Source organism: Leguminivora glycinivorella, unplaced genomic scaffold (genome assembly GCF_023078275.1).
Source record: "Leguminivora glycinivorella isolate SPB_JAAS2020 unplaced genomic scaffold, LegGlyc_1.1 Scaffold8, whole genome shotgun sequence".
NCBI classification, from domain to species: Eukaryota; Metazoa; Arthropoda; class Insecta; order Lepidoptera; family Tortricidae; genus Leguminivora; species Leguminivora glycinivorella.
Genome location: NW_025952833.1, coordinates 319,296 through 341,061, shown reverse-complemented (window position 1 = coordinate 341,061; position 21,766 = coordinate 319,296). Strand labels below are relative to the sequence as shown.

Sequence of the window (21,766 nt, the reverse complement as noted above, 5' to 3'; positions counted from 1 at the left end):
TTTTCGTATGAACTTACTACGAGCGTGACCTATTGGAAACTCGAATTTTGTATGAAAATTTTGGGACATTTTATCGTCGGGATCGAATCAGCTCGTGATTCTGAAAAGAATAAGCCCAAACACGTCCAGATCTGGTGAAATTCGATACTCGAGATTTATTTTGAAAAACACCCACGTAATAAAGTATTGTCATGCACAAAATAAAGCATTTGATAATTACAATAAAAATGGACAGTAGTTATTTTTAAACCCAATTCCTATTTAATAATAAGTGTGACAGAAAAATATGAAGTTTGTCACTCGCCACGAAAATATTTTATTGGGGTAAATAATCTGAAATAAAAGTATTATACGATAGACTTATTTATTTGGAATGTATACGTATCTAAAGACTGTATCGTTAAGTATGAGGACAACTTTGAGTAGCCGTATTTATTTGCTATTATATTTTTTTCTTAAAACATGACATAGGCTTAATAAGGCACATAATGAGGTTCACATTTTGTCCTAGAAACTCGACGTAAAGCAAGTGGTTTAGACAGTATTGACTTAATCCTCCCGAGTAACAATTACGATTCCGGACAAATGCTACTAGAAAATTCACAAAGTGCGTAAAAAACGATACGATTGCGAAAAAAAATTGTACTGTGTGAACCTCAACGACATATGATCCACAAAGCAGAATATCTGGACATAGTCTAGCCATAGTTATTTTTAAGAAATAAAGTTCAGGATCTGTGTATGGCGGCCATTTAGAGAATGTGGCATGGTGCTTCCTCTAACTCCGACTTTGATGTCGAATTTAACTATCATACACTGTTTATATCGATTTGGTTTAGGCACTGTTCATGTTCAAACACCGTGAATGTCAGTTAGACTTTGGCCTATGGCTAATTTTTTTATCTGTTTCTCTCATCCTGCTTGCATCAAAAATTTACGACAATCCGGAACGTTGCTCAAAATAGCGTTTTTTTTAATTATATAAATTCACCGCATTTATTCTGCAAGTACCCAATTGAAAAACCATGAAGAGGACTCTTAAAGAATATATTTTGGCAGCATATTAACCTTTGTTTGTTGAAATCGTACAAACAGTCAATGAAATATTCTCAAATTAAGCCAGATAGGGGTTGTCCGAAATTTATTTGCTAGACCTTAATGAAAGTACCATAAAGTCTCTAAAATAAAATAAAAATTAGACCTTCTTATATCAAATAGTGCTTTCCAATACCTTCAGATCATACTCTCGGAACATAATAATATAAAATTATGCACATGTCAACATTTAGACGAGGTTTGTTTTGTCCTTATACTTATCGATACAGTCCTTACATAATTAGGTGCTAACAATTTCTTATTTCTTAAAATCCATAGGTACTAATATTATAAATAGGAATGTGTGTGTGCCTGTTTGTTTGTCCGTCTTTCACGGCAAAACGGAGCGACGAATTGACGTGATTTTTTAAGTGGAGATGATCCATTATAACATTAACCCTTTAAACGACACGTCGGCGTTATCCTTAACATGTTCGCAACAAAGAACCCGCCTGGTGGGCACTCGTAAACTTTGCTCAGATGCCGGAGATCGCGCTGGTTTTCTGACGTAGTGCGCCATTCTTTGTCTAGTAGTGAATACTGTTAACCTTGTCAGCATGCACGAAGATGACACAGCTGAGACCACGCTACAGGTCTTTGTGACTAAAGGGCGGGCACTCGTGAACTTTGCTCAAATGGGCGGAGAGCCCGCTGAGCGGGTTCTAGTCATACAAGCGGCACCATTTTTTGCCGAGTAGTGAGCATTTTAAATATAAAGCCACTTATCTGCGAAGTTTCCCCTTTTTCTTAGGCTTATCTTTATTCAAGCGCTTAAGCGTATGATACTCCTTCCAACACTGTCCGACACACAGACCCACTTGGCACTTGGAGCACATGATAGTCACTTGGCTACGACGCCCAAGAGCTTGGCAACGGTGGCATCGTCGCCGGCTCCTCCTGTTTTTACCTGTCGGCATTTCTGTGTGCGTCGGGTAATGGTCGTTCTTACCATCTAACCGAATTTCGTTACCTCTTGAAACTGGCTGGGTAGTCACTTTAGTAATCCCATAACGGACTGCTAAGTTTTCAGCTAAATCGTAGCGAAAATTCCTATGGCTTATAGGCTTAGAAGTACAGTTAGACTGGTAAAGAACATACGCGTTTAGAATGCTGGAGTTTAATAATCTGCGGAAAATCTTAATGTACCATTTGAGTCCTCTCTTTCGCTCCATAGTGTAGGACATCTTTTTATTATCGACATTACATTTATTGTAATCGTGGAGAGCCAAAGGTATTCTAGGTAGCATATGGCTTAAGCTATTCTGCGCGACTAATACCATATCTGGTTTGTGGTACGTAGACACTATAGAGGTTAGTTCAGCGTCTTTCCAGGATATGATGGAGATATCTCCGCTTTGCCAGGAGAGTAGTTCTCCTTTTTGTAATCTTTTATCGTCTATATTTTTGATAACTTCTGGGATGAGAGGTCTCTCTTTATTTATCAATCCTATGACGTCAGTTCTTCTAGTTTTTAAGTAGCGCGTTAAAGGTACTTGTGTGTAAGTGACATCCATAGCTACAGAGTGCCCTCTGTCTAAGTATTGCTGCATGAGTTTAAGAGTAGTTTTCGCATGAGATCTCTCATCATTGCCTCGACTGGTATCTATAAGGAATTTCAATAAATAACCTGTCCTAGCTTCGTAAAGCTCATGGGATTGAAACCCGAACTGTTCTCGATTCTTAACACTTCTCTCCAAATTGAACTGTCCTTTCCATAAGGGATAAGATTCATTCAAACTCAAGTACTGTCCAGGCACGTAAAGATTGTTAAACTTCATATTTAAATAATCTATAATAGGTTTAATTTTCGCTATTTTTTTCTCATTTCCAGTCACTTTTGAAACTAAAAGCGTATCGTTATCGACAAAATGTAAGAATCTTAGTAACAACTGAAATCTATTTCGACTCATAAGCGACCTGAAGTTAGACATCTCTAATCTGCCAGTTGACCAGTAATCAGCTAACTTCTCTCTATGACAAAACGGCATGAAAATCAGAACAGCAAAGAATAGATACAGCTCCTCAACTGTAGTGTCTTTCCATCGCGACAATCTCGAAGTGTTTGGAATCCCACCTTCGGTCTTACATTTAGGCGTAATAGTTTGCCAAGCGTACTTATTAGTTTCATCCGCGATTTTCTGCATAATATTTCTGTCCCATATCGATGTGAATAACTCATATGGAGATTGGGTACTTATTTTGGAGCCAGGAACGAAGGTATAAGTTTCCTGTCTTCCGGAGAACGTGGTAAAGTCTTGTGACCAGTAAAAGTTTTGGTTTATACAGTCGTAGGTGTCAAAAGTTTCTTCAGGAGCGGGTTCCAGTTTGAAATTTGCCTGGTATTGTACGGATAGAAGGGAACGTATGAAATCTTCGTCGTCTGCCTCGCTGCCTGAGTCTACGGATATCACGTTGGGGTCTTTGGGTCTTTTAGTTTTCTGGAAAAATATTGAAACACAATAATAATCATTTAGAGTACACGCAAAATAGCAAATAACATTTTCAAGACTTATGACGTCAGCAACTTTTTCTAATTTGCAGTAAGAATCGTCTCTATTATTTCATCCGGACCGCATATTTCAACGTTTACTTTTAAAGTGGAAAAACATACAGGATGTTCCTAAAACCAACGCCAAAACGAAAGGGGTGACAGGACATCTCATTAATTATCACATTATGCGAATTTGACTTTAATGAAAATGTCATGGTTTTCGAAATATGAACAATAAAGTACATGTATAGTTTTTCCACTTAAAAAATGTAAATGGGCCATCTTTTTTCAATGTTGTCCACCCCACTTTTTTTTTATTTAGAATTTTTTATGTTTTACACTCAGAATAGCGAGCTCTTTCAATTCTAATAGGAGAAAAGTGTCCCAAGGTTTTTTCCCATTCCGTTACCATTTTTTCATACATTTTGTATGGCGGTAACGGAATGGAAGGTTAGAAAAAATGTATGGAAATCTTGGGATTTTTTTTTTCTCCTATCAGGATCGAAAGACCTCTCGATTCTGAGTATGAATCGCGTAAAAAATACCCATGTTACAAAAAAGTGAGGTGGACAACTTTGAAAAAAATGGCCCAAATATCCTAAGGCATCTTCAAAGACGAAACGTCAACCAAATTCGCCATAAATATCAATATTTACCTTACTCCTGTCTTCACTCAATTCACCCTCGTTCGAAGTTACTCCGCTCTCGTCATCTGAAAATTGCAAAAAATTCTTACAATCATTGCAAAAAGTTAAGGCAGTTCGTTTTGACTTCAAATTGCGACGCAAAATGATGTCAATGTAACATTAGCTTAACACATTTGCTACAATTGCAGGTTTTTTTTGCAATTTTCTTTTGGACCGATGTTAAGAGTTTATATTAGGACTTCAATATTATGGGCATTTTCAGAATTTGGGACACCCAATTAGCATAAATTGTTAACAAAAATTAACTCGCTGTCAGTTTTGTGACGACAAATTAAGCCTAAAATTAGTCTAAAAATATACTTTTCACCACACCAACTGGTAAAGGCTTACTTTGCTATTCGAAAACAGATAGCAAAATTGCATTTTATCCACAAGAGTGCAAAGTAATTTCATACAAATTTCTTAAGCTGGCTGGTAGAATTTACCTATAAATGATGATTTTGAATCATAAATATTGAATAGATTGATGGATTTGATTTAGTTTGATATTTTTTATAGTCAGTATTTTGTTCGTGTTGGTGTTGTGAAAAATTTTGTGTTTCACTCGGTGGCAAAGTTTGTTTAACCTTCGTGCCTTGAAACCCTCGCAACGCTCAAGATTCCAGTTTTTGAACCTCTCGCTACGCTCGCGGTTCAATATTGGAATCTTTCGCTTGCTCGGGTATCAATATTGGCACGTCCGATTAAACAACAACTTTGCCCCCTTGTAAAACAAATAACTATTTTTCACATTCTGTATGTAGATTATTGCTTAAAGTTTATGTAATTAACACAAAAACAATATTTTTATAGAAATTTAATGCTTAGTCATCGTCACAAAACTGACAGTGAGTAAATCTTTGTTAACGACTTACGCTAATTGGGGGGTCCCAAATTCTGAAAATGCTCTTATGAAAAACTTTTTTCATAAAATAAGGAAGGTACGAAGAAATTCGATCATTGGCCCGTCTGTTTGAATATCTATGATAGAGTTATACCAAACTAAGTTAGCAGCGATTTTGATAGCACAGACAGTGAAAGTGTTCTGTCAGGCTATCAAAATAGATGTTAATTTAACATGGTAGGTAGGAATCTAGAACGCGTATAGTATGAATTTTCTGAGATGGTTTTTTAGTTTTTGCCGTAAACAGTTAAACAAAAGCCTTTGTTTCTATTATTCATGGCGGCTAGCTCCCGTTTAAACGGCACGCGCTAAAGTCTCAGTGTAGTTAAAAAGCAACTATCATGATAGCAATAAGGTTCAAATTTATGAAACAGTCCGCAGTATGCAGGTAACTTTTTTCGAAGATGACAAAACGTGTTATCTCTGATTTCTCTGAAATGGCTTTTTACGGATTTGAACCTTATTACTATCATGATAGTTGCTTTTTAACTACACTGAGACTTTAGCGCGTGTCGTTCAAACGGGAGCTAGCCGCCGTGAATAATAGAAACAAAGGCTTTTGTTTAACAGATTACGGCAAAAGCCAAAAAATCATGTCAGAAAATTCATACTATACATTTAGCTAACTTGTATGTGACATTCTCAAGCAATTTGTACAACATTAAACGTGTAAAATCGGGTAAATCACGTAAAATTGTCGAAGGTCGCTCGACATGTTTCGCTCCGTAACGAGGAGCATTTTCATCGCGTTTGCTCAATGAAAATGCTCCTCGTTAGGGAGCGAAACATGTCGAGCTATCTTCGACAATTTTACGAGTTATCCGATTTTACGTGTTTAATATATCAGTGTCTCACAGTAGTTTTATTATTAAAATTGTACATTGTCATTTACCATAAGGACGAAATTTCTAGACGAGTTACATATTAGAGCTACCTTATGCTTAAGCGACAATGTGATTTTTTCTAAAGAATGGCACATATTGTTATCCTGATCTACAGAAATATAACAGCAAAGAACGTGCGTGCGACAGATATATCAACAGTTGGGTCAATGGACGAAATTCTTCGTGCTTTTTCTTACTTTAATAATGATGTTTTATGTTAGGTCCTGTATAATATGGAAATGCGATAGCTAATTTTACATTCAGTCTGATGAAAATAATAAAAAAACAGCCCTAGTGGGATAGATAGATAGATAGATAGATAGAATACTCTTTATTGGCACACCTCAGCAAGAGATACAGAAAAAAGATACAGCGGAGACAAAACAAATGATTATAAATAGAGGCAGACAACAGGCGGTCTTATCGCTAAAGAGCGATCTCTACCAGACAACCTACACAGGATAGTACACAGTTTGAATCAGACCAAGCTAAATTGGCAGTGATTTAAATATTTATACTAGAGATGGGCCGAATATTCGTTAAATATTCGGTATTCAGCATAGTCGGCTAGTTTTTTAATGTTCGTGTTCAACCGAATAATTCGGTTGCATTGCCGAATATTTAGCGAATAAATAACTAATGAAGGTCTTACGTTCCATTTGATAATAAACTCCTATTTTAGTAGCTTTCTAAGGAACTACTAAAAAGAGATAATTACCTATGCATCAAAATATAAATAAATACAATTGTATTGTAAAAAAGTTAAAAAACCGTAGTTTTTAAGAGTTGAGAAGAGTTCAGAGTTGTTTTAACTAAGTTTTAGTTATCAACTAAATCATAAGAACAGAGTTGTAGTTACATATGTAACCATTATCAATCATTTAATAGTTTTAATCTTAACATTCGCTTTAAAAATATGGCGTAACCGAATACTCGGCCGAATGTTCGGTTCGGTAAGAGCTAAAACGAATGTTCGGCCGAATATTCGTATTTGGCAAAGTCCATATTCGGCCCATCTTTAATTTATACTGTGCAAGTGAATTTTAAAAGGCAAAACTTTTATGATAAGCTCGGTTTGACTTATTTAACCATAAGTAAAATGTGATAAAAATCCTTGCCAGTGGCAAAGTCATAAAAAAATGTGTCGTTTCCACGTAAAAAGTCCCACTATACGCTATAAGGACGTTTTGACAGGTTATTAGTATAGAAATACAAGCTAAATGCGTTTTTATGGAAACAACTAAGTAGGACCTTTGACTAGACATCGACACAGATAAGTATAAAACAAAACAACAAATTACAATAAGATACGTTTAATTACATAAAACAGTCTAAATTGTAATAATACCCCTACAAGCCTTTAAAGAGTTACAATTTATTGTAAACTGTTATTGAATATAATTTTATATTAACACTTTCATTGCCACCAATAATGTTAAGATCCCGACTATCGGGTACGCCCTGGGAATGAAATGTTAAAGTACCCGATAGTCGGGTTTTCAACAAATGTGTTAAGCCTCCACGAACTATAATAACACAGCACTTGAAAAGATTACTTGAAAATATTTTAACCCGTGATTTTAAAACTTAACTTTTGTATGTTGGAAAATTCAATAAAAATTAAACCAGGGCTTGGATACCGGTTAAGTTTTCAAACCGTTATCATGTACTTGAGGATATACCTTTAAATTACATTTTCGCTCGAAAAACCGCTATTTTTAAACCGGTTTTTAGAAGAACTCTTTCATAAAGGTTTCTTTCGATTAACCGGTTTAGAACAAAATAAACCGGTTTATTCCGCAGCATAATAGGTAATACTGTTCTAACCAAACAAAAACTCGCTGCGTGAACTTAGGTATTTAGGTGCGTCTCGCCGCTCGTCGAATAAACCGGTTTATTTCGGTTAAAATAAAGTTCTCATAACGTTCGCGTTCTTTAAAAAGTTCGGAGTAAAATCGAAATAAACCGGTTTTAACCGGTAAAAAATAAACCGGTTCCAAGCCTTGAATTAAACATGTAAAATCGGGTAACTCTCGTAAAATTGTCGAAGATCGCTCGACATGTTTCGCTCCGTAACGAGAAGCATTTTTATTGCCTAGACACTTTTCGTCTCCGAATCCTTCCATACTTATAGCAAAATTTCATCAAAATCATTAGAGCCAATATCCCCGAAATGTATAAGCGTAAGAATTGCTCGTATAAAGGTATTCCATAACATCATCTTCACCGGCATTTACGGCTCATGAGAGCCTGAGGTCCGCTTTGACAACTAATCCCAAGATTTGGCGAAGACACTAGTTTTACGAAAGGTATTCCATATAAAAATTACTCCCCAAATGAGGGCGCCACCCGTAATACATTTGAAAAGACGTTAAAGTAAAGCCATCTATGCCGTAAAGAAAAAACTTTTTAAAAAGATTACCCGACTATTATTTACTTATTTTACATATTTTGTATTAAAATAAGAACATAATTTACTACCTAAGTAACTATTAAAAAAAATCAAAATAAAATTGTCTCAACTCTTGCAATTTTTTAGCAAATGCTAGCTTGGTAAAAAGTGTAGAATTGGAACTATTTTTTTTTAGCATAGCAACACTTAACTGTTCTCATACAAGTGTCAAAATAGTTACCACATACAATACGATTTAGATAGAAAATGGCGGCCTTATTACTAACCGACTTCAAAAAAGGAGGTTGATATTGTCTTCGGTTACCGCGATAGTTACTCATAAAGTTAATAATGCATGCACTAATGCTGTAAAACGAAACGCCGGGATGAATCGTGAATTCATTATACGCGATTTAATCCGTTTCCATAGTTTTAGTTCATAAAGAGGAGGTTCTCAATTCGATTGATTTTTTTCTACTCTTTTTTGCCAGGCCAGTATGAGACAAAGGCGTCTTCGTGAATGAAACGGTGTAAGAATAATAATACAGTGCGGCTCTAACTTTTCTCCTTGTGTTTGTCTGAGGAAGGCCGCCGGCCCAGCAGATCGGGTTTGCAGCATTTGTCCTCCTGAAACAAACATAACACTTTAATACAGTATCGGTCAAAAGTTTGAGTTCACCCTTTGATTTCGGTACAAATGAGTACTTTTGTACGATAATTATCTTCGGTTTGGTAGTCGAAATATGTTTTCAACTTATATTTATTGTTTTGTGGAGATTTGTTTTACTAGTTAGACACAATTCACGTACCTTTCTTTCACTAAAATCTAATAAACATGACGGCAAAATGCTAGTTATATTTATGGCCTTGCCTTTGCCACTAATTGAGACACATCTTTACACGAAACACAGTTTTAGCCAGATAATATAGGCCAAATAATTATTTAGCCTATAAGATTTGAGGGAAACAGATGTTAAAAATTTTTAAATTGTTTACGAAACAAATTTTGACGTCTGAACTACAAAAAACTATCTCTCTAAAGAATAGAATAGAATAGAATAGAATAGAAGAAACTTTATTCAAAAACGCTTAATTTAAACTTAACTAATAACACTAACATAATAAATATTATTGTATTAAAGCGTAACTGAAAAGGTCTCCACTCAGCTTCATGCCAAGGGACCCTGGAGGACCCTGACGCTGGTCTTCCGTGGAGACCCTTCCGAGAGAGCGCAGCTACAAAATATACAAAACAAATCATTTTATAGTTTTTGTATCTATATTTATATAAATTTGAATATAATTATAATTTTAATAATATTTTATGCTACGAACTATTCACCTGTAATAGTCATACTCAATTTTTACAAAATAATCGCATAGAAATGATATGATTAGATCCAAATGATTGGCGTAACCTGGACATAAAATATACAATTAATTATTTTTGTTACCCTATCCTTAGCACAGACTTAATTACAGTTTTTCTGTAAATTCAAAATATATTTTCTAAAGTTTACCTTGAACGAATACACTGAAAATGAGTTCCTGATAGGAGGCGGTATATTGTTCCAGCACTTCGTGGCAGAGTATTTAAAGCTGCCACGAAATGCGGCGGTGCTGTGCCGTGGACAAAGCAAACGAGTAGCTCCCCTAATATGTCTCTGTGAAAAAGTTAGTTTCTCATATAGATATTGTGGCCTCATCGTCTTGACAATACCAAAAAGCATACAGGCAAAATGCATTGAACGTCGTGACTCCATATTCAATAAACCATGACTATTTAGGTAAGGAGTGACATGAGTCCGAGATGGAATGTAAAAACAAAAACGTGCACACGCATTCTGTACACGTTGTATTAACTTTTTGGTTTTTGACAACAGACAGCCACCTACAACAGTGTCTGCATAATTGAGTTTTGACAGTATCAATGATTCGCACAATGATACTCTCACATCAGTACTCAAAGCAGTCAATTGTACTGAAAACAAGGAGTGAACTTAAATTTTTGACCGGTACTGTAAGTGTAAGGTAGAAGACGACTATGGGATATGGGTTAAATTGTGGCGTAGGCGAGAGGCTGGCAACCTGTCACTGATGTCACAGTTTCGTTTTCTTTCAACCCCTTATATGCCAAGAGTGGCACTGAAGCTTTAGTAGTTTCATGTGTTCTGCCTACCCCTTTATGGGATACAGGCGTGATTGTATGTATGTATGTAAGGTTTGAATGGACGCAAAGTGAAATCTTGGGTTTCAAAGCTCGTGCCTTGAAACCCGCGCAACGCACAGGATTCATTACATTCGTATGTTAAACAATCTAGTGAAACAATATTTGAGCAGTTCCCGGCAACTTTGTACAATGCCACGTCAGCAAATTTTAATTGATCCTATTTTTTTACCAACATTTAGTGATATAAGTCGACTTTCGTATGATATATACAGGTTAATTGTTATAATTAAGAAAATATAGATACTAGAGAACCTTAATAACGAAATAAAACTTAATAAAATCTCAATTCATCAACAAAATCTTGGTAACAAAATAGGAATTAATAAAAACAAATTTAACTTTTTCCTTAATTTTTGTACAAACTTTTCGAGAACTGCTGATTTACCATTACACCAAAACGAGGAAAATACATGGAACTAAATCGAATCTATGATTTTATAGTACATTACGATACAAGTGCGTAAAAAAGGAAGCTCGAAACGAGTGGCGATAAATTAAAACACGACCGAAGGGAGTGTTTTAAATCGACACGAGTTACGAATTTCCTTTTCGCACGTGTATCGTACGACGTTTTTCAGTACAGATGGCCCTCCGAAGTTTCGACCTGGCATATAATGAACCACTTCTCGCACTAGTGCGTAAAAAAATACACCATCTGTACTGAAATAGTACATTACGATACAAGTGCGTAAAAAAGGAAGCTCGAAACGAGTGGGGAGTGTTTTAAATCGACACGAGTTACGAATTTCCTTTTCGCACGTGTATCGTACGACGTTTTTCAGTACAGATAGCCCTTCGAAGTTTCGACCTGGCATACAATGAACCACTTCTCGCACTAGTGCGTAAAAAAACACCATCTGTACTGAAAACAAAATTACGAATCATTCTTCATTTAAAAGTCAATTCTACTAGCCAGCCCGGCTATTATGCTTCCAATTTTATCACTTATCTATTACGTGGATAAAGCATCCGTCAAGTTTTGGCAAGTATGTCAGTGTGAGAGTGATATGTCTTATCCACGTTGATAAGTGATAAAATTGGAAGCTAGCCCTGCAGTTTAGGGGGGTTACCATGACGTGCTAAAGCCGTTCAGTTTAGGTTGAGAGAGAGGGACGGAGCTATGTAACTGCTATAGCTGTGTCCCTTTCTCTCAACTTAAACTGAACGTCTTTAGTACGTCATGGTAACCCCCCAGGACATCGAGTTAAAATTTGTATGAAATTACTTTGCACCTCTGTAGACTTTTTTTTTACGAATCACTGTTTAGCCCTATGGTTGTTTGGTAAATAATGCTTTACTAAATAAATAAAATGCAACTTTCTTATCTGTGTCGATGAATCATGAGAGTTTTACCAGCTGGTGTGGTGAAAAGGAATAACTCACTGGCTCGCTGGAGTCTCCAGTGTCGCTAGAAGAGTCTGTGCAGAAGCAACACCGCACTGGCAGGGTCGCCATGTGATGTGGGGGGGGGGGGGGGGGACGACAACTCGCTTGTATCGAAGATAGGCTTATTCTGTCTTATGTTACATATTTGCTTCTTAGGATGAGGTGAAGCAGTGTGAGTGAAATGTTGCGCCACATATGCTCAGCGCTGTTTATAAAGAAGTGACTCACTGGCTCGAGTCTCCGGTGTCGCTGAAAGAGTGTACCGTAGTGCCGCAGCATCGAGCAACTGGGGCACTACGGCCCGCACTGGCAGGGTCGCCATGTAATGTGGGCATGGCACCCAGCTCAGCGTCACATGGCACTCGGTTTGTTTATAAAGAAGTGACTCACTGGCCCGCTGTCGCTGGATTCTCCAGTGTCGCTAGAAGAGTCGGTGCCGTAGTGCCGAAGCCCTGGCAGCACGCCCACACACCGCATGACGCCCACTCATCGCCACATGACACACACTCAGCGCCACATAGCGCACACTCAGCGCCACACGGTACTCAGCGCCAATGACGCACACTCAGCGCCACATGACACACACTCAGCGCCACACGGCACTCACTCAGCGCCACATGGCGCACACTCAGCGCCACATGGCACTCGGTTTGTTTATAAAGAAGTGACTCACTGGCTCGCTGTCGCTGGATTCTCCGGTGTCGCTGGAAGAGTCGGTACCGTAGTGCCGGAGCCCTGGAAGTACGCCCACACACCGCATGGCGCCCACTCATCGCCACATGACACGCACTCAGCGCCACATAGCGCACACTCAGCGCCACACGGTACTCAGCGCCAATGACGCACACTCAGCGCCACATGACACACACTCAGCGCCACACGGCACTCACTCAGCGCCACATGGCGCACACTCAGCGCCACATGGCACTCGGTTTGTTTATAAAGAAGTGACTCACTGGCTCGCTGTCGCTGGATTCTCCGGTGTCGCTGGAAGAGTCGGTACCGTAGTGCCGGAGCCCTGGAAGTACGCCCACACACCGCATGGCGCCCAGCTCGTCGCCAGTGGCAGGCATGCTGGAATAAGTCAATTGTGTCACAAGGGAGCAAAATCATACATTCAGGACGAGGGTGTTCATATACGTTTGTTTGACTCGATTTGCTTTTTGTATGTCCGTTCTCCCTACTAGTGATTCTCAACTAATCACGTGACATTATGTGATCAGATTCTGAAATTATAATTTTTTGTTGATGGATTAATTGTTTCTTTTTTATGCGATAGGAGGCAAACGAGCAGACAGGTCGCCTGATGGTAAGCGATCACTGCCGCCCATGGTTTTATCAAACTGCGGAAATTGTCAAATGGTCTCAAGCGCTTGAGACTGTCGTGACTGGATTTTGACAATAACTAGTTTTTTTTATCTGTATGATGTATTTTAGATTTGCCTTTTAAGCTTGTATGTTTAGTGTAGTCAACATATAGTGTAAGAACACTACGAAATGTTTTAAAATTGTACGTTTTCTAAGCTTTACCTGTCTGTGACATTATTGGTGTTATTCTTGGCCGGCGGAGGCGCGGCGCCTTTCTCTGCCTCCAGCTCGCTTGCTTTACGTTTCCTGACGACCACCTATCAAACAAACACTTTATGATTTTTGTATTACAGAATGGTTTAAATTACGTCACATGTATCAGGGGATACCTCCCAGGGGGTCACAAAAATACGAATTTTTGTGATGTATTTGTACATTAACTAGTAGCCAAAAATCGCCAACACGTACTCCAAATATATATAAAACGCCACATAAGATAAAAGAGTCTTAGAAAAACCATCATCCAACATCTACCAGGTTTGGGGCCATCTTTGAAGAAGGTAGGGCATAGCGAATGATATTCCGCTTTGTGTGGTAGGGCACAGCACAGCGCATATCGTCTCGCTCGAATCTAGAGCAGAGCCCAACTGGGGTAGTACCTCCGCCTTACAGAAGACCGCAGCCAAATAGCACTAGACCCTACTCATAGTGTTGTGTTCCTGTCGGTGAGTAAGGCTGCCAGAGCTCAACGAGGGTGCGGTGAGCTGATGACGGGAGGACTTACGGAACTAACTTGTTCCGTCTATTGTCCTTTGAGTCGTCGGCAACCCGAACCCTCCTTAGAACTTGTACACTCCTTTTTGCTGTGTACTTAACACAGCAAAAGGGAATGTACAAGTTTCTAATGGGGTGGCAACGCGCATGTGACACTGTTTGAGTTGCAGGCGTCCATAGGTTACGGTAACCGCTTTACATCAGGCGGGCCGTATGCTTGTTTTCCACCGACGTAGTATTAAAAAAATAATCTAAAAAGCATATTTTGTTCTCGACCTATTTTTTATATGAGACTTTATTTATTTATATTTATATTCATCCCTGTTGGAGACATACTGTGCAGTGCAGATACAGCTGCATCAGTTTGTAGGTAGACGGTGCACAGAATTCGACGCTAAGCGCAACGAGCTAAAAGCCAGAGCACCTGTGGCTATATCCACACTAATATTATAAATGGGAAAGTGTGTGTGTCTGTTTGTCCGTCTTTCATGGCAAAACGGAGCGACGAATTGACGTGATTTTTTAAGTGGAGATAGTTGAAGGGATGGAGAGTGACATAGGCTACTTTTTGTCTCTTTCTAACGCGAGCGAAGCCGCGGGCAAAAGTTAGTTACATATAATTATATCGGAGGGTTGAGTGTGGTCGCCCATTCGTAGCAAAAATTGGCGACGTCAGTCACCTGAGGGCACACCAGCGACGCTCTCAACCGTAAAACGCAGTCGCCGTAGCCAAAAAGGGCTATTATTACATACATACATACATACATACATACATACATACATACATAGATACATACAATCACGCCTGTATCCCATAAAGGGGTAGGCAGAGCACATGAAACTACTAAAGCTTCAGGGCCACTCTTGGCAAATAAGGGGTTAAAAGAAAACGAAACTGTGGCATTGCAGTGACAGGTTGCCAGCCTCTCGCCCACACCACAATTTAACCCACATCCCATAGTCGCCTTCTACGACACCCACGGGAAGAAAGGGGGTGGTGAAATTCTTAACCCTATACCCTATGGGGCTATTATTGTTGTTAAGTATTCTTGTTGTTGGTTATCCAATGGCACCTGATAGGTGCATAGGGCCTCCACAAGATCCTTCCACGCCTTTCTATCTTGAGCCATAGCCTTGGCCGCCATCGCCTTGATATCAGTAAAAAAAAAGTAAAAAGTAAAAATATTCATTTACCAAAATGAATCAATTTACAGTAACAGTGGGCAGTGACTCCCACACTAAGCTGAGCCTGTATCGTGGAAGTCGTTAACATTTATATTGTTTCCAAAAGACATAGCGGCTTAAAAAAAAAATTACAAAAGGCATGCTGACTTGGGAGGACTAATGTACACTTAAAGCTACAAAACAGTATGAATGAACTTATTTGACATACCCCTTGGAGCTTGTTCCTCTGTTGCTGCGCGGGCGTCGTGCGCGCCGGCGCCAGTTGCGCGCGCAGCCTCGTCAGCTCTTCACTTTCGGCCAATGTTGACACGCGCTCTCTAACAACACAAACTTTGTATTAACATAAACATAAATGTCAATTCTCGCACCAATGAGTTTTTTTTTATACTTAAGGCAAACAAGCATACGGCCCGCCTGATGTAAAGCGGTCACCGTAACCTATGGACGCCTGCAACTCAAACAGTGTCACATGCGCGTTGCCACCCCATTAGAAACTTGTACACTCCCCTTTGCTGTGTTAAAACAGCAAAAAGGAGTGTACAAGTTCTAAGGAGGGTTCGGGGTCGGAGAGTTTTTCGGAATTTAGGACCCCTTTAGACGGTTCGAGAACTCGCATTCGAGTTTTATTACATTGCGGTATTTGAGGGCTGTGAAAAATTGTATGTAACCTCAACAGCCCGCAATGTAACTAAAATCGCATGCGAGTTCGCACGCCGTCTAAATCAGGCCTTATGTGCGAAATGTCATTTGATATTTGTCAGTCGCTTTTCGGTGAAGGAGAACATCGTGAGGAAACCGGACTAATTCTAGTAAGGTCTAGTTTACCCTTCGGGTTGGAAGGTCAGATGGCAGTCGCTTTCGTAAAAACTGGGACGCCAAATCTTGGGATTAGTTGTCAAAGCGGACCCCGGGCTCCCATGAGCCGGGATGACAAATGCCGGGACAACGCAAGGAGGATGATGAATCATAAATGGCATAATGACTTTTTAATGATTTTTTGTCATAATGATTTTTTTTCTTTTAATGATTGCCAAATTATCATTAGTCATCATTCTGAAATGGCGAACTTTCTAGAGTTTTCATTAAGGTCATGATAGATTGGTTAGCTTTGTTTTATGGCAATCCTGAAAAGTGCGTTTCCTCAGTGTTTCCAGAGAAAACACAAATTATGACTAACGAAAATTATCGTTATTTTAGGGCCGTGAAATAAGATTGCATGCGGATTAGATAATAATATTAACTTTACCTTTTACAAGAACACTGGCAAGCAAGTACAGGTTCGTTCAAGTTCAAAGTGAGGGTATCTGAGATTGCCATTGTAAAAATCGAGTAACTTAGTGTTGCTACATTTTAAATAATTTCAATGTACGATTCGATTTAATTAATCAAATATCGATTTACATTTCTATTATGTTAATGTGATTGATTTTTGTAAATAGGTACATAATAATTATAATTCAATAAAATCAACAAGAATGTGGACAACGATACATTATGACTTAAGACTTAACTATATAAAACCAATAGAGACCCTAATGTATATTTTAAGTGGAATAAGACCTTATTTAAAGCAAAAGTGAAGTAAATGGCGAATAAAGCAATACCTGAACTCCTGCATCTCTTTCTGTTCCTGCATGGAGATCTGCTGCGCTGCCTTGGCCTTACTGCGCTCCACTAGATCCAGGAATCCTACTTCGTCGTCATCCAGCCCTCGGATCATGTTTTCTGAACATAAATAATAAATATCGGGAAGACCATACACAGATCTTAGCCCCAAACTAAGCAAAGCTTGTACTATGGGTGCTAAGCGACGATATACATACTTAAATAGATAAATACATACTTGTATACATAGAAAACACCCATGACTATAACATTATAACATTTATACATTTTATAACAAACTAGTTTTCGCCCACAGCTTCGCTCGCGTTAGAAAGAGAAACAGTAGCCTATGTAACTCTCCATCCCTTCAACTATCTCCACTTAAAAAATCACGTCAAATCGTCGCTCCGTTTTGCCGTGAAAGACGGACAAACAAACAAACAGACACACACACACACACACTTTCCCATTTATAATATTGGTATGGACTAGCTTTTGGCCGCGGCTTCGCTCGCGATAGAAAGAGACAAACAGTAGCCTATGTCACTCTCCATCCCTTCAACTATCTCCACTTAAAAAAATCACGTCAATTCGTCGCTCCGTTTTGCCGTGAAAGACAGACAAACAGACATACACACTTTCCTATTTATAATATTAGTATGGATTTTTTAATAGATTTTTTTTTTTATATATATTATGTAGAAGAACATTGTTACATACTTAGTTTGTGAGCCTCCTCATACTCTGCATCTTTCCTCATTTTCTGTTCCTCCAGTCGCTGGTACAGGGGCCTGGTGTCATAGGGCTCTTCTGGGGCCTCTGAAAATTACATAAAGTTGGATTTATTATTATTTTATTGACCAAGACTCACAAATGTTCCAATCTTTTCCCCAATTAAATTGGAATATCTATGCTTTACTTGCCACAAGAAAAGCCCACAGCTCTGTAGATGGGAAGACGAAATAAAGCTAACAGCGGGACCATTCTGGAGAAGAGCAACCATGGACAGGACACACTGGAGACACAGAGGAGGCCTTTGCCAGGAGGCAAATTGAGTAATGAGTGAAATATAAAATTAAAAAACCCACATATGAAACTTAACTTTAATCAGTAAATTGTAAATAAAATGCAACTTTCTTATCCATTTTCCAACAATCAAGAGAGCCTTTACCAGTGAGTGTGGTGAAAAAAATGTTATTACTGTTTAGTTTGCCAAATATTTTTTTTTTATATTATAGGACATTCTTACACAGATTGACTGAGGCCCACGGTAAGCTCAAGAAGGCTTGTGTTGTGGGTACTCAGACAACGATATAATATATAATATATAAATACTTATATACATAGAAAACACCCATGACTCAGGAACAAATATCTATGTTCATCACACAAATGAATGCTCTTACCGGGATTCGAACCCGGGACCGTGGCGTAGCAGGCAGGGTCACTACCCCGGTCGTCATCTATCTGTTTACTTACATTCTAAATGCATTATCACAAATCCCTGTGTTTATATTGTACTTTTGCAGGACGCCAGAACGAAATAGAAACTGATGATAGCGTTTAAAATAGCAAGTATTAAATTTTTACTATACTGATCACTCACCTCACAGTTGATGCATTGATAAAGAAATTACGCATAAAATTAAAAATACTCATATGACTTTTATCATTTACAGGGTTTCATATAAGACTTGAAATAATAATATACTCTTGAATACCATTTGAGTTTCACTCGAATAACAACGGGTAGAAGTATTATGTTCTGATCATCAATAACAAACACATTGAATGAGAACCAAAACAATATTGGCAAACTAGTTCACCTTTGGGCTGGTCTTCCGTTCGAACCTTGTCCCATTCTTCTTGGCGACGACGTCTTTGTTCCAATATTTCAGATTCAGTTATAAATCCGGAACTCATTATCTTTAATTTTCACAAAGAAATGAAACGGCAAATGAAACCAACAAAACGAATCTTTATTTCAGTATTGCTAACCTAACTTTTTTTTCTTTTCCTCGTCAATGTTATTTAATTGATTACGTTTATGAGCATTGCTACAGATATGGCAATCAAATGTATTAGAAAATGAATATGAAACTAAAAAATCTCCCGATTTCAATTTACGATAAAGACGTGCAAATTATAAATTCAATGAAAATAACACAAAATATAATAGATGTAATATTTAAAAGATATTAAAATATTATTAATAAACATTTCAATCGTATGGTCGCAACATTCCTTGCGAACGTCAAGCAATAGCGTTTACGAAGCCTGTTTTTGTTGTAATTTAATAATGTTATGATGATATACAAACCTTGGTTGTAAGTGGTTTTAATCATAAAATGTTTCATTTTACTACATAATCAAAATAATTCTAACACACAATTGATTACATTAAGAGATACGTTTATATACTTAATCAATGTATAGATTTAATTTTTACTAACAACAAATTTTTTGACATAACGGTAGAAGATTTAGGTATCTCCGATCACAAAAGCATATCATATTCCTTCAAACAAAGTAGTTCTGCAAATACCCCAATTTATAAACAGAAAAGATATTTTGATGAATCCAATATTGTGTCATTCAAATCTGCACTTTCTGAAATAGACTGGAAAAATATCCTTGTTGATACAAATAATGTAAACAGCAACTACAATGTTTTTAATTCAATACTGACCTGGTTATTAGATACGTACATACCACTTAAAAATGTAAAACTCAAAAATAAAGTTTACAAAAGTTGGCTCACAGCTGGAATAAAAATGGCCTGTAAAAATAAAAGATGCTTAAAAGCTCTTGCAAACCAAAGTAACAATAAAACATTAAAAAAACATGTTGCAACATATACTAATATCCTCAAAAAATGCGTTAATAGATCCAAAAAACTTACCTTTGCACACCAAATGTCAAATTCGAAAAATAAAAATAAGACTATGTGGAATATAGTCAAACAAGCTACGAACAAAAATACAATAGTAAATCACAAAAACATAAAAATTAAAATAGGGAATAACACCATAAAATGCCCAATAAATATTTCAAACACTTTCAATGACTTTTATGCTTCTGTAGGCAAATCTCCGATAGATGGCAGCAGCGGCATCACGCCGCCTCCGGCCAGCCGTCCTATAACGGCTATAACACAAACTTCAGTCAATTCCATGTACCTAAATCCAGTGACAGAAGAGGAAATCCTAAATATTATAAAACACCTACCTAATAAAACAAGCTGCGGAATTGATGAAATACCTTCCACCTTGATTATAGCATGTGCATATGAGCTCACCCCACCCATCACTAAACTAGTAAATCAATCCTTTGACGAATGTAGCTTCCCAGAAAAACTGAAAATAGCAAAAATAAAACCCGTTTTAAAGAAAGGTGGTAAAAAAGACAATCCTGCTCACTACAGACCAATCGCACTCCTCCCCGTTATATCAAAAATCTTCGAAAAGTGCATGACAAACCGCATAAACAGTTTTTTAGAAAAATACAATTTACTAAATGATGACCAATTTGGATTCCGCAAAAAACGCTCTACCACCCTCGCAGCTTACACTTATGTACAAACCATACTAGAATACTTGAAGAATAAACATTATGCAGTGGGACTATTGTTAGACATGTCCAAAGCATATGACAGAGTCTCACACCCTATGTTCCAAACTCTGGGGAATAAGTTTGGAACAAAAAGAATTAAAACATTGCCTGAATTCATCTCCAAAGGTTTATCACTATAACTGCTATCATTATAACTCAATCTGTATAAACGTCAGTCAAGCAAAGGAATGATTCATACCTTTGGTTAGCAGTGGCTACACTGCATGTATGGAATGACTGTTAGAGCCTTTCTCTAACCGCTGTCCTCGTTGCCTCCACACTGGTCAGCATGACTGGCATCTCAAGATCTGTATTAAAAAAGGGGTAACTATGACTTACAAAGTCACTAAATTATCTCTATATAATATCACACATTTAGTTCTATGCAAGTATTATTACAAGGTTAATCTCATATTATATTCTTTCCATTATAGGTTCTCAAATCTCACTGAAATCATTAATTCCAAGTTGCTTATTAAAGTTATCACAGTTCCAACTATTTCATCATCATCATCATTATCATTATCATGACCATTATCATTATCATGACCATTATCATTATCATGACCATTATCATTATCATGACCATCATCATGTTAGTTCCCTTTGAACTACATAAATGTAGTACTTAAATACATATGTAAAGTATCTCAAAGATACCTTCCAGTCACCATTATGGTGCATCAATATTCATACCAAAGTACTACACAAATAATGCAGTAAATCAGTAAACAAAGTCAATTTCTAACAACATTTGTCTTTCATTATAGTTGCTATTATCTCAACTAATGCATTGAGATATATCAACTCAATTCAGCATATTCAGGATACAAATTCCACATATGATAGTCAAACTCAATATGAAAGCTTTGTAACCATTCTCTTACAAAGTACACTTCTCAAATATAGAGAATAAATGCAGATGGTATATCACATATACAACATCAGATCAGTATCTTAAACATAATCTTTGCAATTATCTTAACACCACTCATAAACACAACTATGGCAAGTACATTAACACCACACATAGATCAACACATTACAGATTATTAGATATATTTCATAAACAACAGAACACCTCTGTAGTACACACATTATCAAAGCCACTTTTAGGTAAATCATAGATGTTTCATAAACCACATTATCATAGCCACTTTTATCTTTCATATACCACAGAACCTCTCTGTGGTAACCACATTATCAATGCCACT

At 37.5% G+C, this 21,766-nt stretch overlaps 1 protein-coding gene across 2 annotated transcripts; it reads right to left on the bottom strand.

Moving 5' to 3' along the window:
• Window positions 1-1,804: 1,804 nt before the first annotated feature.
• On the bottom strand, window positions 1,805-18,887 carry LOC125242122 (PSME3-interacting protein-like). Of its 2 annotated transcripts, XM_048150828.1 has the most exons (9): window positions 18,767-18,887; window positions 17,661-17,759; window positions 16,940-17,060; window positions 15,544-15,652; window positions 13,599-13,693; window positions 13,025-13,142; window positions 9,013-9,079; window positions 4,243-4,298; window positions 1,805-3,533 (listed from the first exon to the last, which is right to left on the bottom strand). In XM_048150828.1, exons 1-9 carry the CDS (start codon window positions 18,861-18,863, stop codon window positions 1,818-1,820), a joined length of 2,478 nt encoding a protein of 825 aa, XP_048006785.1. In that variant the 5' UTR covers window positions 18,864-18,887; the 3' UTR covers window positions 1,805-1,817. The 2 variants fall into 2 exon arrangements, with proteins under 2 accessions (XP_048006785.1, XP_048006786.1); XM_048150829.1 differs by lacking the exon at window positions 4,243-4,298 and having other exon boundaries at window positions 3,511-3,533.
• Between the last annotated feature and the right edge of the window lie 2,879 nt (window positions 18,888-21,766).

Excerpts from the sequence above, each read along its gene's own strand:
- LOC125242122 (XM_048150828.1), bottom strand. The coding sequence starts at position 18,863 with ATGAGTTCCGGATTTATAACTGAATCTGAAATATTGGAACAAAGACGT. Across the intron at positions 17,760-18,766 it reads AACGGAAGACCAGCCCAAAG|AGGCCCCAGAAGAGCCCTAT; the intron begins GTGAACTAGTTT and ends TGTAATTTTCAG. Across the intron at positions 13,694-15,543 it reads AGAGGAACAAGCTCCAAGGG|GTGGTCGTCAGGAAACGTAA; the intron begins GTATGTCAAATA and ends TTTGTTTGATAG.